At 46.8% G+C, this 15,333-nt stretch overlaps 1 protein-coding gene across 1 annotated transcript in view; it reads left to right on the top strand.

Moving 5' to 3' along the window:
• The first annotated feature begins 5,720 nt into the window (after positions 1-5,720).
• LOC118688432 (uncharacterized) overlaps positions 5,721-15,333 on the top strand; it is a 31,020-nt gene continuing 21,407 nt past the window's right edge. The window contains exon 1 of the mRNA XM_054515646.1: positions 5,721-5,869. Within this exon, the coding sequence (XP_054371621.1) occupies positions 5,821-5,869 (49 nt within the window). The 5' untranslated portion in view covers positions 5,721-5,820. The remainder of the gene's footprint in view (positions 5,870-15,333) is intronic.

Genomic DNA, 15,333 nt, shown 5'->3' with positions numbered 1-15,333 from the left:
TCCCATCCCAAACCAGGCGCCATCCTCTTTTGGCTGAGACCTGGTGCATACAGTCTTAGACACCTGACCTAAAACCACTGGTGGAGAGACCCCCTCTGTGCCTGCATTGCCACCATCCAGCCTGAAGCATCACAGAAGGAAAACAGAGGGTTTGGGTTGTGCCATAACCCAGAAAGCAGCCAGCACAGCCCAGTACAATGCAGCTCAGCCTACTTTCAGGAGGTGTTGATGAGGTATGCCAGCTTGTCCCTTGGCTGAGAAAAGTGTGGACCCTGAGGGCAGGTAGTGACAGGAAAGTGAGGGGAACTGTCCTGGCTCAGGAGGCCTAGAAAGCAGTGACTGAGTTTAAGCACTTGTTTTAACATCCTTTAAGTCAGCCCTTCAGCCCAACTCAGTGAGCACAAAGGTGCTTCCACTGTGCACCAGAGGAAGTAATGTGCCTGGCAAGCCACTGACCCTGACTTCCCAGGGCAGAGTTCTGAGCAGCTGCTTCCCATGTGGCTCACCAGGATCCTTTTATAGCAGGATGGAGTGGGGACCACATACCTACTCCAGGATCCAAACACACCGGGCATTTGAACTTTCTCTGCTCTTAAAGACTTTCTATGCTGGTCACACCAACAAGCAGAACTGGTGCTGAGCTAGGTGGCAATTTTTCTCCTGCTCATGTGTTTGGGGAATTGCTGGGGCAGCAGCATCCTTAAGAAAGGCAGAGAATTTGCAGAGGGTTTTTTCTTGTATAGGCAGGGTTTGCATATTTTGAGTATTAAGTGTTAATAAATGTTAACTAAGTGAAGGAAGAGCAAAAACTGAAATATATTTAGACTAGGCCAAATGTCTGGAGCAAGACACAAGATTTGCAAGAGTTAACACATTACCTCTAACAGAGTCAAGAGCTGCTCACTACCCCAAGAAGCTATTTTTTGCACCATAAGTGCACTGCAGTGAAACAGCTTCCTCTTATGTGACCCCAAATGTTCACCTGGACAAGCTGTACACATGCAGACCACTGCCAAGTTAGCAAGAGAACCATTTCACAGGAAGCTGGAGTCTTTTGGAAACTTCCGTTTACAGGAATGCAGTTATCATGCAATTGCTCTTTGAACCCACACCTCTTTTTTTCCCCCTTGACCTGTCCCTCCTGTGAGAGACTGCTGGCTGAGGCATCACGGGCTTCCCCGAGCCATGCCTGCCCACACCCTGCCTGGCACGGGGCTCAGCAGGGCAACAGCCCCACAACACCCCCGGCTGGCACTGAGACCCTCATGCAGAAGGTGCTGCCTCACTTAAATGACATTAATACTGCACTGCTGGCATGGCAGATTGGGCAAAGGTAGCTAAAACCTAAAAGAGAAAAAACCCCGTAGAGTCAGCTATCGGGCACAGGTCCAAGCCAACCCTGATGGATGCTGCACAGAACATATCCTCCCTGTCCTTTCTCAGCTGCTGGGGAGTACCCCCATAACACATCATTAAATCCACCCCTTTTCCCACACTGTCACACAGATATCCAATGTCCCTCTACATGCTACCTCCCAAAACCTTGCTTGTACCAGAGTGAAAGAAAACATATTTAAGTCAAGAAGGTGATTGCATTGCAGAGTCCTTTTGTGCCATGCTGCATGTATACAAAACAAATCAGGAGGTAATCAAGCAATCTGTCCAGATCCAGCCTTTAACTAAGGAATCAGGGAATGGGATGGAAAACAAGGTCTAATATGTATGTATGATGAAAAGTTGACAGTTATTTCATTGTGTGCTTCAGTGTGAAAGCCACAGTGACAATGATACTGGAATGTGGTTTTTGACACAATGAATACTTCACACCAGGTGGAGAGACCTTTAACATGCATGAGAAATCCTGTGCTTTGGGGGCTGCACAACTTAAACGAGATGGGCTCTGAAACTACTTACAAAAATCCTGTTCTCCCAGACAAGCAGTGGCAGAAGGAGATGAACTTATTTGCATGTGGGACACGCCTAACGCCAAACAGCGGAGGAACACCTCTCCCAGCCAGGACAGCTCACCTGTGCAGAGCTGCACCTGCTCAGGGACCTGTCCTGCTACTGCAGGACAGATTTTTTCTTCTGGGGAGAAGTTTTGAAACAAGGCTCACATTTGACAGGCATCCTCCTTTGCAACTGCAGAGCATCTCAGTGGACACCGTAGTAGACATTTTTATGAAAGATCTGGGATTGCACAGTAGTAATTGGGACATGAGGCAACAACACAATGGTCCAAACAGCACAATAGTTTTAGGAGTCACCACTAAATATATCTCTCTTGCTTTCCAGGTACCTAACTCAGGAATTGTAGTACAAACAGACCTTGCCCAAACCCCTCACCCACCCTTCTTAGGGCAAGCAGCTCCCTGTGAGCTTGTGCCTGACTTCTCAACAGTAGAGAAGGACCCTCTGCTCTGAAGATGCTTTCCACAAGCTCTGAGTTTACAGAAATGACAAGAAACACAGGATGCAGCTGTACACCAAGGGGATCCAGAGACACAACACCTTTCCACACTTGTGGACTTCTTTGGGTGGAGAGTTTTCTCATGACTGAGGAAATTGATGCATCCATCAAAATCTAAGCTGATGCTGACTAAGAGGTTTTTCCTCTTCCTGTTACATCCTCTGCAGCTCAAGAGGGAATTTCCTGCCCAGTTAATATTTGGAGAACACATGCCATGCTCTCAGCACATGGTTAAATGGGAAGGAGATCCAGCGCAAGGAACGGCAGCTGCAGGGAAAGGGCAGATGTAGTGTGTGCCAAAAGCCACAGTGGCCCCAGTCCCCAGGCCAGGCTGTCCCAAGTCTATTTCCTTTCCTGGCTGGTTCCTTCCCATCCTTGTGCTCTGTTCCAGGATAGCAATCTACAGCTCAGCCCCAGCACCCCATGCTCCCCTCACTAACAAACTGGACTTTAAGGAAAAGGAGTCGATCTTTCTCAAGACTCCCAATTAAATGGTGAGATTTGACAATACTCTCACTGCCAGATGAGATGAAGCTGCAAGATAGAGGCATCTTTCCTTTCTTATTGTACTGTAGCAGCAACTGGTTCAATACACACAGGGAACATGATCTTTCCCATGTCAAGGGTGTTCACAAGGTTTAGACAAAAGCACATTAATAATCAGTTTCCCTTTTCTGCCTTTTCTCAAGCTTGGACACCAAAACCAAGCATCAGTTTTGTTTCTTGCCTGTGGGCTGTTTTTGATGAGGGCTGGAATTGGTGGTGTCCACCCTTCGGAAGGCTTCACTGCTGTTCATAATACAAGCACAAAATGGTAGAATCCTCCCTTTGGGTACATGCATTTACACTGGCATAAAAGTCCTAGGCATGGTAATGCTTTTTTCTGATTCAGTGCTAAGCTATTCGAGTAAAACATCTTGATGCTAATATAGCAAATAAACCTGAGTTGAAAAAAACATAAAACACAGTTATGCTACTAAAACTTTCAAAGTGTTGACAAAAATAATCACATGCAACAACTAACAACAGCTTTGTGGAACCCTCTAGACTCTGAACATTGTCATATATTGTGTCAACACAGGGCATTTCCAATTTAATTTTCAGTTTCATCCACACAAACACACCCTCTTGTGAGAGTACCTAGAGCACTGAAGTCCTATGCTCATTGCCAGTCATTTTCATTCCAAGTTTGCCCTAGCCCACAGCTAGAGTACTTGTCTTGTACATATTCCAGGAGATATTTTTATTCTTGTTCAAAAGCTTACTGTCACGGGGTTGTTTTATTTATTATATTTGGTAACACAGTCATTTCTGTTGGCCTCAAGCATTCGTTGAACACAAGGGGGTAAACCAAGCTTAGAAAGAGCCAGCTTGAGATGCCTTAGGAACTTCAATTTCTGACTGCATCATACACTTTGCTTACTACAAATGAGATACTTTTCAGAACACTTTGGGCTGAAGCTATTTATAAACATCAGCATTGTAGCTTTTTTCCTTCTCCAAACTAGTTATTAAAAAAAAAAAAAAAGTCTCCAGGTAATATAGGAGTGTGCTCAGCAGGGTACAAAACAATGGAGCTCAATGGCAGAAAGAAAGGAGAGTGCAATGGTGTATGGGCAGCAGAGCTGAAGGTGAGAGGCTAATTCTTTGTCCCCAGAATTCCTTTGGCTGTGCTATTGCATTCATGCTAAGGCATCTGTATCTGCTTTCTGCTGCTCTAATAATTTAAATCTGCTCTCTGCAGCTGGGAGCTGAGAGGGGAGCCCGAGCTGGTTGCATGGGCCGAGCATGGCAGCATGTCAGACAGCAAGCACACAGCACTAACCACAGCACTGTGCTGGAAACAGGGACCTCCTCTCCCAAGGGAACCTACAGCTTTCCTTCTCACCAGCCCAAAGAGCATGGAAAACTTGGCTCTGTCCACACAACAAACAACATTCTTTGGTTTCCCAGAAAAGGAGGAATAGGTGCTGGGTGCACCATGGGTGCCTGGAGTGTTTGAAGAGAATCAGATGCAGCCCCCAAAAACTCTATCTCACTGCAGTGGGAAGCAAGGGGAGAGCAGTAAAATCCTCCCAGCCTGAGGAGAAAAGATGCCTTTTGGTTGATGACACAAATTTGGGAGCAATTAATAATTAAATACAAGAGCAATGTGGTGGGAAAAGTGCAAATTAGATACCCTGCCTTTGAATTGTGGCTGGCTTCAGTCAGCAAACTCCAGTGACTGCTACAGCAAAAAGTGAATTCACTTTAGTTGATACTTGACCTGAAGTGTGTGCTGCAGAGGCACAGGACTGCAGGCTGGTACCTGCAAAGCAATGGGGCAACTGGACTGACCTCCCCTGACAGCTCCCCTCTCACTCACTTTCTCATGGCATTTGTAGCACCGCTCTGTGATATCCTTGGGGCCACTGATCCTATGGACAGCTGAAGTCCATGCAATTAGGCCGGTTTAACCGGTGGAGCAGCACATTTTCAATCCTGAGAGTGCTCATGTCAGCAGAAATCTGGAAGGGGGAGCAATACAGGGACTGGTGCTGTCTTAGCAAGCAGAGACCCTATATAGGTTTGGGGGCTGCTTGTTGTAGGGAACTTTTACTCCTTAAACCTAGCCTAGGAGTAATTTCCCACAAGTTTCCCAAGACAACACTCCAGGGGGCTCAACCATGCCCAGGGCATCCCAGAACACTTCATGCCTGGCATGCATGTTTGGAGTTCACTCCAGTATGGTGACAGTGCAAATCTGCCCATGGGAGCTTGCACCCAGCAGAGTCCTGACACTTCCTTCTCACCCCTCTTACCCATAGCCTGCAGTACCAGTGATAACCAAGCCAGTTTTCCATGATGAACACATAACACGCAATTTAAATAGAGAACAAGAAAAAACCTGAAAAGAGAGGAAAAAAAAAAACCCAACAAACCACTCTACTCTTTTACTGTCTCTCCTCCCCACTCTAAACATTCCAGCCTTCCCTGCCACTAGAGAGGGGAGTTGTTTATTGATATTATGCAAGTACTGAAATATTTTTCTATTTCTTCTCTGCTATCCTTTTTTTCCCTCTCTCTCTCCCTCTCTTCTCCGGGGGTTGCAAAGGTAGTTCAAACCCCTCCAGTCATCTCGGCTTATCAGCCACAGGAGATACATTCCTCTGGGCTGCTCCCTTTATAAGTCACTGCTGGCCGGGCGCCCGCCCGCCGCTCCGCAGCCTCCGCGCCGGCCGCGCTGCCCGCTCCGCGCTGCCCCGCCATGCCCTAGCCCGGGCCCGCTCACCCACTCGGGCAGGGTCGGCAGCGATGGCACCCCCGCCCCCGTGCCCCGCCCGCCGCTGAGAGCGGCTGCTGCCGCCGGGATGTTCAGCTGGCATCGGAGCTTCACCCTGGGAGCGCCCTGGAGGAGAGGTGAGTCGGCCGCCCCCCCTCTCAGCCAGTGGCTGCCAACACCTCCCCAAACCCGCACCCCGCCACCCCCTTCCTTCCCCTCAGCGGCCGCGCGGACGATACTTAGGACGAGCCCATCCCGGCCCGCCCTGCTCCCGGGCCCCGCGCCGCTACCGGCCCCCCCATGTTGCGCTCGCTGCTCTCCGGCTGCCTGTGTCCCCTCGCAGGTAAGGCTGCCCCAGGCGCGTCCCCCCCCGCTCCAGCCTCCGGCCCGCCAGCTCCTGCTGGGGACAAAGATCGCCCCTAAGGAACCGGTTTCATTTCCTCTTAAAACGGGCTTATTTCGCCTTGCTAAGCGTGGCAAAGCCTGGGAGAGAGGAGGGCAGGCGGGAGCACTGTGGCTCCGAGCGGTGCGCGCTGCCGAGGGACCGGCACCCGGCGGAGCGGCTGCTCCCGGCACCGCGCGGCTCCGGCGCCCCGTGAGGCGGCTCGGGGCTGCCCTCCGCCCGTCACGGCGCGGGCCGCGGACATCGGCTCCTTCCGAGGCAGTGTATCCCCACCCCACAGGGATTGCCGAGGGCTCCAAGTGTTTTACTTGCTCCCGCCTGTACAGATGAGGCGACTCTGGCAAGAAAGGCAGCTATAGTCCTGCAGCTTATCACCTATAACTTTTTAAGCCTGTTGTGCCAACAAATTATTAGGTCTCAGTATGCCTTTTCCACGCATAATGGGGCCACTATATTTTATACCTTAGCCAGAGCTGCAGGCGTTGAGATGACAAGCCCCATGTAGCACAATTCTCTTAGGATCCCTGTTTACCCCTCAGCTTGGCTTGTGGCAGCTGTAAACGAGATCGGCAGGTTCTATCTCATTGGCATGGCTACACTGGGCTGGATTGCTTGGCATAGAGGTGGCTACAGACAGAGTTTGTGAGAGCATAAGTGTAGTGAGCAGTGCAACAGCAGGATGGTAAAAATGTTGCAAACGCATGTGTTTGGGGCGGTGATACCTCCTGGGGTCCCGACCTTCCATCCTCATGCCAAACTCCTGCTTCTTTTGGGGTGCTGCAGCAATTGTTCCCATGGAGTCATCAGAAATGACACATTCTTGGAGACACTCAGGTACTCTCTGTACTCAGCTGTCCTGGTCTGGGGCAGCTACTTAGAGCTCCGTGTGAGCTGGAGCCTCTGTGAGGTGCCCCAGCAGGTAACTGTTCAGTGCTGCTGCCAGCAAGGCTGCTGAAGCCCTTGCTCTGCCTGGGTTCAGTCTGGAAACTGCTACCCAATGACACAAAGGGCTCTAGAGCAAAGCTGCTGTGAGAACATGCCAGCATCCCCCTAAGATGTGGAGGGTGTTTGAGGAGTGTTTTACAGTATGGTGGGAACTGCTCCTTTTTGCCCTGGATGTAATATGAACATGAACTTGTTTCCTCCAAGATATATAATGCAAACCTGATGGCAGGGTTAGGAGGTGAAAGGAAGCTTGCTCTTCCACATGGAAGTGTCCCTCACCACCCAGACCCAGCAGTATTGTTAAGAGGGTAGGTGAAAGCTTTGGTGGGAGAACAGAGTTATCCTACAGAGCACCGAGGGATCAAAAAGAGGTTCTGCTAGAATTTATCCAAATAAGAAACAGCAACATCACTCTCTAATCACTTCAGCTAGGAAAAAGACACCAAATATTATGCATGTCCTGATTTAGACACTGTTCAGAAATAGCATTCTTGGCTCTTCTCTCGCTGCAACTATAAAAGATTTCAGACATGCCAGAGCATGGTTATGCCTGTCCAGTGCTACCTTGTTTGAGCAGAACCAGCTCTCCAGGGTTTTACCAAGGGACAGCAATGACTGTCATGAAGAATGGCTTAACAGCGACCTTTCTAATACCATTCCCGAGTTCCTTTGGCTTCAGTTGAAGCACTGATGTCTAAATGGCCTTGGTCTTTGGGGCTATTGAACAGTTGTTTATCCAAGCCTATTATAGGCAATAAAACCTGAATTACTACATACCTGTCATCCCTAGGGGGCACGTTCCATCCTTGCAAAGGGCCTCCTGGCTCCTAGTTAATTTCTGGCTGAATAATCCTCTGTGATATGAGGCAGCCTGCAGATCAGATGTACAAGCAAAAGATCTAAATTAGACAGTTTTTGCCAATGTGTGATATATTTGTTTCTATTGTTTTAATTTTCTGCTCAGACATATCTCTGAGTTGTGTGCTAAATAATCCTTTTCTGTTATACAGGGCTGCTCATCAAAGCACTATTTCCTTTATTTAAGGTTTTGAACCTTTCTCTTGGAGGAACACATGGGAATTTCCAAGGAGAAGGATTTGCAGGTCTTTAGTGGCAGCTGTCATCTCCCTGACAAAAATCTCTCAAATAAGACCCATAGGTGATTGTAGGGGCTGAACCTCTTCCCTCCCCCAGCCCTCAGGACTGGTTACATTGCAAAGCAGGGAGGATTTAGGCACTAATCCTTGTGCACCAAAATTACCCCCGGCCAGGTTTTCCCTCCGGATCCTAGATACAAAGAAATAAGTTGCAGCGTGAAAGCAGAAACGAGTGGGAGCAGCGCACAGGGTCAGGTGTTGGTCTAAAAACTGGTGAGTGCCAGCCTACACAAGTAACCGATAAACCAGGTGGTCTGAGGGGGCCTGCTGTGCCCCGGGACTTTCTGCCAGAGGTCACTAATCTATCAGACCTGTCGCTAGGTTTCAAAAACTTCACAGGTCACTTAGAATGAATAGGAGCAAGCTGTAAAAGTGTCAAGTGGCCTCTCTACTTGGAAATCCATTTCCTCTTTAGTTCACCCAACTATATCAATCAGTAAACAATCAATCAATCTCCCTCTCATTCCTCCTCAAATGCTTGAAAAGAGCTATAATTAGCTCCTGTTTTCTAAAACATAGATACTAAAGCAATGAATGTCTCCTCAGAGAGTCTCAGTCAGAGTCCTTGAACCCTGTTATCTTTCTCTCGGCATCTACTTTATATGGATTTATCATTACCAGCTGCACCTGTGGGGACCTATAACGTTTCTGGTCACGCTATATTACCAAACTACGATCCTAAGGAACTTCACACACTTAACTAGAGAGAGACCACCTTGGAACCAAGGGATCTAAGTACTTTGTGCTTTTTGTTCAAGGACTATCTGAAATCCAGCTTTGTCATAACTATTTCTTTGCATGCAACATTTTGAGCAAAACAAAATGTATATGTATATTCATGAAATCAAGTGCAATTCACTTCTCCAGCTGGATAAATTGAAGTTTAGAGAATCAGATCTGTTGTGCAAATATTGTTACGACACGGCAGCATGTTCCTTGCAAATGTGAATTTTTCAGTCACAACTCCAGTAAAGAAAAACCAAAACAACAAGCAAACCAAACAAAATAAAACAACAACAAAACCCCCGACCTTTCCTCTGACAGTGATTTTCATGCCTTCACAAGTTTCTGTTGTTGTAGGTAGAAGTTGTAACTGGTGCACTGAAGATAACAGACCCTGTGATAAGCTTTCTGTATGAATTTTTCAGCTTGTGATTATCCTGATTATTTAGGAGAAGCCTTGCTCAGCTTGGGCAGCCCAAGATCCGGCAGCAGACTTAGCACGCTGCCTGAAGAGCATTGGGGAAGGCAGATAGTTCGCAGACTTTTGGTGACAAGTAGCACCTCTGCCATTGGCAGGACTGGGATCAACAGTCCGGTAAAGCACCAGATAGTCGGGTGATCCCCACCCCGTGGAAATCCATGGCAAAGCTGTATGGAGATAGACTGCTCACAGAGGGTCAGTTGGTAGCGGTTACTGATTTTTTGGGGTGGGGACTTTGTTTGTTGGGTTTGGGGTTTTTGGAAGTGCAAGAGTAATTCAGTTCTAGTGAGCACCGAGGTCCTGTCCGTGCAACTCCTGCCTGAGCTCACAGGGCTGTGCCAGGGAAGCTCTTCCCCAGCCGGGGAGGTGACGCGGCTCCGGCTGGCCCTGCGTGGGGGCTGCTCTGGAGGGGCCAGCACGGCCCCAGCACCCGGCTCCACCCTTCAGCACACGTGGGGGAAAAGTCATCAGCAAAAAATGCCTATTGTTTCAGAAAGGAAGTGACCCCTTCTCTCTTAAATGCTGGGAAATTGAGACCTCATCACTGGTGAGAAAAAAAGCCACCTCTTCGAAATGAAAGGGAAATACCACCTGAGCCGTCCTGCCAGCAGTGCTAGAGAATGTGGCACAGTGACAAAACTAAGGGAGTCTTTTTGTACGGGAAGGAAGGAAAATGAAGGAATGTAAGGACTGAATAGGACAGGCAGCCTTTCATTTCTAGGTCATGAGTCTGACTCCAGTGCACTAGTCACTGCTATCTAATAATTCTTCAAAAGGCAAAAATCATCTCTTAGTCTGTTACTTGGAAGCCACAGCCCCATCACAGAACCAGTCCTGCATGGCAGGGTTTCATCCTTGGTGCAGCTGGAGCCAGAGAGGAGTTACTAAGCAGGCTGTATCCTCCAAAGGATGCTGAAAAACCTTTTCTGGCTCTTTGCATGTGCACCTTACTCCTGTACTCAGGGCCAAGCAGAATAGTAGGAGTGCTGTGGTTTGACTTTGGTCTTCCTTTGCAGGGCAGCTGTGCGAAGTCCCAGCTACGCCAACAACCTAAGTCATTGGTGATACCCTCTATTTTTGGTGGCACAGTAAAGTTGGAAAGTGCTGGCCTTATAAACTGCAGTGTGTAGGATGTTGCATGTCTTGTGGCATGTGTGACACACAGTAGCAGGAAGTGGAAGAGATTCTCTGAGTATCTCTGGGCTGGTCATCCTGTACAAGCCTGCAGATGGGTTTGCTGTGCACATAGACCTTGCAGCAGTTCTAGAGACAAGCAGAAGGCTGCCATGGCTCTGCTATCCTTTATTAGACAGTGGTGGATGGAGACAAGCAGAGCTTTGGCTCCAGTTGTGCCGTGTTCAACAGAGATTCTCCCCATACCAAGTAGCCTAAAAATCAGGATGAGCATTTTGAGACAACAGGTGGGCAGAGACTGGAAAGGAAGAGAGCAGCAAAGGGCAGTGCTGGTATGGTATGGCTCTCCACTGCCAGTAGCAGCACTCATTCCACTGCCAGCCTGGCCTCTTCCTGTCCAGCAGTGCTTCCATTAGTTGCATACATCAGAAAACCACACACTATGATACTTAAGTCAGTGTATCAGAGACCATGGACTCTCTCAGGGACATAGCAGAGCTTAACAGGTCTTGCACTGAAGGAATTGCCAGTGAAACACGACTTTGAGTCACAGGCATAGATACAAAAAAGGAAAAAACAGACATGGGCATCAGTACTTTGGAGTACAGGGATTAGGATACAGACTTTGGCTTGGTTTACTAGAAAGGTGGAAGCTTTTGCAAGAATTGGGCTTGAGCAGGGCTGGAAATGTGAAGGAGTTTTTTCTGGGCAGTTGTTTGAGTTCATCTTGTGCATCTTGGGATAAAAAAATTACTTTCAAGCAATTTTATATCTAGGTATCTGCCCTCCCTCTCCTGGTCAGTGATCTCTGTACTAATACACCAGGCTGAGTCCTGGCAGCTGCTAGTTATTGTGCAACAAGAAAGATAACTTGGACTTAAAAGTCCCAAGAAAGTGAAACCCTGGGACAGGAGATGACTGGGAGGGCATTTACCTTTGAGAGATTTAAGTTTCTCTATTAGGCTATGCTAACTGCAATATAGAAATATCCTAGAAAGCAATTTAAACATGATGCAGAGCAAAGTTCTAGAGACTTAGCTGGGACATATCTGCTCCTTTCACTCCCTATCAATTACTCTCAGATATTAGTTCACTGTCACCACTTCCTTGTGACTTGGGAAGCAGTCTGATTCTCCAGCTTCACAGGCACAGGAAACTCAGCTTTCCAAGGCTACACATGATCACTTACCACCAATTACAGACATATATTTCAATGCAGGGAATCCTGTATACCTCTAGGGTGATTACAGAGCCATATAACTCTTTGAAAGGGCTACTAGGCAAGTAGCACAAGCTACCCTGAGACAATGTTTGGCCTGGGCATACATGTTGAATATGCTTCAGGAACCTATACTGATTCTGAAGCATGCACACAAAACTCCACTCCTTCCCTGGCTGCCACACCAGCGTAGCAGCCAGCTTCCTAAAAACTACAGCATTTGCTATCTTACCCCCACACCAGAGGGGTGTGGAAAACCGGTCCAGGGGACAAGAAACAAACAACAACAACAAAAATCTTGGCTGAATTCCCAGGAACAGCAGCGTTAAACCTGGCTGGCCTCCAGCACCAGTAAATACATCTTACCATTGTTAATGCCACCACTCAGCTCTCTGGAGCTCTTCACACCTCCTTTCAGAAGCCCCTGTGCAGGGCTGTTTGCAGCCGTACCCCTGCAGCACACTCCCTCCAGTGCCAGGCAGGAGTTGTCTCCCTTCCTTGCTTTACTCAGGGCCCCTGGAACTGTTGAACAAAGCACTTACAGACCAAGCCTTCAGCCAAAATTAGCTGACACAGTTCTGTTAAGGGCCCTGAAAATGAGTTAATTTATAGCAGCTGAGGGTCTGGGTCGCTTTTTTTTTTTTTTTTTTTTCTTTTACCCTCAATTAAGCAGATGAACTTTAATTGCACCATTCTGGTGTTTGTTAGCAATATGCTTGAAAGAGCTAAGTGTTTTTGTATGCCTCTTTTGAGATCTGTAGCAGGAACAATCTGCTTCTTGGAAGCCCCATGGTTTAGATTCTATAATCCAGTTAATAGAGAGGAAGAAGAGATACTCTTCTGTCAGTGAGGTGCAGCAAGAATAACTTGAGTTTCAGGTCACTGCCTTAATCACTGGAGATCTTTCTGCTGTAGCACAGATGACCTCACTGACCAAGGAAAAATACTATTGAATGAATGAGGATGAGGTGCCCAAGTGTGTTGCAAAATCCTGTTGTCCTTTGCCAGTATTCTGGTCTTGTGGTAGGGGGATGATAACATTTTGCCTCATCATAGGGCGTTGGAAGAATAAATCAGAAATGCTCTATGGTTTGCAGGACCTGACAGTGCTGAGAGCAATGGTTTGCAGCCTAGAACAGATAAACAATTTTTGTAAAACATGTTGCTAGTGACCACAGTAAGGGGAGAGCAAAGAACTGTTGTTGGCATCAAGGCGGCCATCCACAGAGGGTCAAAGATTTCATCTTATTTTCTATTCTTTCTACTCCAGCCAAACCTTCACATTGCAGCTTTTGTAGTCCTAAAAGATATGCAGTAAAGCATCTGACATCTCCTTCTGTAAGTAGCAAGACCTCATTTTAATATGCTGCTTCCTGATTTAGACAAAGCAATATTTGTGTAGGCCAGGGTGAAACCAGTTAAGCAAGAAAAAACAGGGGCAGATTGAAAGTGAGAGAATCTCCAGTCAAAGGAAAGCATGGCATGATTAATAAGAGAGAACAATCAGTCTGTGGAGAGAACTACCATTGCATATAGTAATTCCTGGTAAGAGTGAAAGCTGTATGGTTTGTTCCTAAAAGTAATTGCAGGAATGCAACTGCTCTCCTCCTGACTCTCAGTGGTTTTGTTGGCCAGCTGGGTAGTGATGCCATCAGAAGAGCCTGTAAGCCTTGTATTTTTCATGCAGATACAACATTTTGTGTCTGGCTGCCAAGAGGTGTTTGCAGCTGAGCAGGTAGATCCTCTTGATTCCAAATCAAAGTGACTCAGTTCCACTCCTCCTTCCAAGCCCTGGCACCCAGCTCCCTCTTAGAGCTGATGTTTTGCTATATGTGAAGCTGCAAACCAATCACCCTAGTCCTTGTCCTCAGGTCAGGGTCCTTCATACATATCCCAAAAGTGGAAGAATAACAACAGAGCCCAGCACAGGCAGCTCCTGATGAGCTTTCCTGGGTAATGTCTTTTTCTTGTCTCTCATGACAGCAACATCCTGGTGCTGTATTGCTGAGGTCTAGCACTGACAGTCCCAAACATGGCTCTTGGCACTAGGAAGATGCTTGTGAATCCTGCTAAGGGAGGCAGTGCAATTCTCTATATGATAAACAAATCTTATATAAGGGGGATTAGCACTACGTACCACAAGAAGCCCATCAGATTATTTATCACTGACTGCCCTTCATAAAAGTCCAGTGTAAAATATTAAATCAGTGGGTGTCTATGAACAGCAAAGGGCATGTTTCAGTGCTATGCCAGGAAATTCTCAAGATCAAATGAAGGGAATTCAAATAAAGTAGAAAATGAGCCATGTAAGAGTTAGCTTGGCCTTCATGAGTACAATTCTCCCTTATCTAAGTACTTAGCAGAAAGCAAGCTGGAGGAGGTAAAAATGGGTTATTTCTGAAACAGGGAGCTTCTGGGTTACCACAAAGGAGAACTGCACAGCACAGCTCTCCCTGATCCACTCCTGGTGGGGTGGATCCTGGGCTTTCCTGCCCACCTAGGGACATTAACATTATTGGCAGTGAGTTTGTGAAGCTGATGCTGGTCTGATTCAGGCAAAAAGAAAGAGGAGAGGGGAATGAAGTAGAAAGTAAGACATCCAGAAAAGTGTATGCATTGTAGCCCTCTGAGGCACTCGGGGTTGGACACTAAGGGAAAAGATACCAGGGAAACTGAAGTTTTGTTCTGCATCGATTCTTGGTTCCAAATTCACAAACATACGTACTTGGAGCTGAGATTTGCAGTTTGCTAAAAGGTAGATGCAGAACTTTCACACTGGCTCTCATGCCATCGTGACCCAAATGTTTACACTATGAAATATTATATTCAGAAAAACAGTAAGAAAAACCTGGGAGCAGATCTCTGACCCTTGAAGATCAGCCTTTCGTCCAGAGACTGTTCTATCACATTACTGTGTAAAATAATTGTGACTTGAAAACAAGTCTTCTTTGTTTGTGTGCAAAAGCTCTTGAGCAAGGCTGCCCCCATCTCTTTTGTCTTTACAAATAAGGTAGGAGCTCACTTTAAAGACATTACTTCATAGCTAAAACCATATAGGAAGTGAAAAAGATCTATAGTGCTTTTTACACTTGCTTTTTTATCAGAACTTGATTTTTGTCACGTGTATGTGAGCAGAGAATACTGCAGAGAATACCAAAGAGTTTTCAAATCGCTTGTTGCAACCCAAAATTCACTTAAGCCTCTGGGAAGAGTGATTTCATTTTGCTCTTTTTTTTCTGCTGGTTCAGAATACAATTAATTTGAAAAAAATATTTGAGCCTTAAATTAATGTCTATCAGGCTGAAAGAACATGTACATCTCTCCATCTATATGCAGATAATTACTAAAATGTTACCTACCTACATGTGTTGTTTTTTACCTATCAAATCAGAATTGTGCATTTATGAGCCCCCCTGGAGGACTCTGAGGCTATGAAACACAAGCCTTTTGTTGCAGTAAAGCCCACAAGAAAGCGTCATATAGCTCAAGAAAAACAAATTAGGGCTGTCCCCCTCTACCACCTTGGTATAGGCAGTTTT

Source organism: Molothrus ater, chromosome 8 (assembly GCF_012460135.2).
Source record: "Molothrus ater isolate BHLD 08-10-18 breed brown headed cowbird chromosome 8, BPBGC_Mater_1.1, whole genome shotgun sequence".
Taxonomy (NCBI): Eukaryota; Metazoa; Chordata; class Aves; order Passeriformes; family Icteridae; genus Molothrus; species Molothrus ater.
Note: the sequence above shows the minus strand (reverse complement) of the source record. Positions and strands in the feature narration are given on the sequence as shown.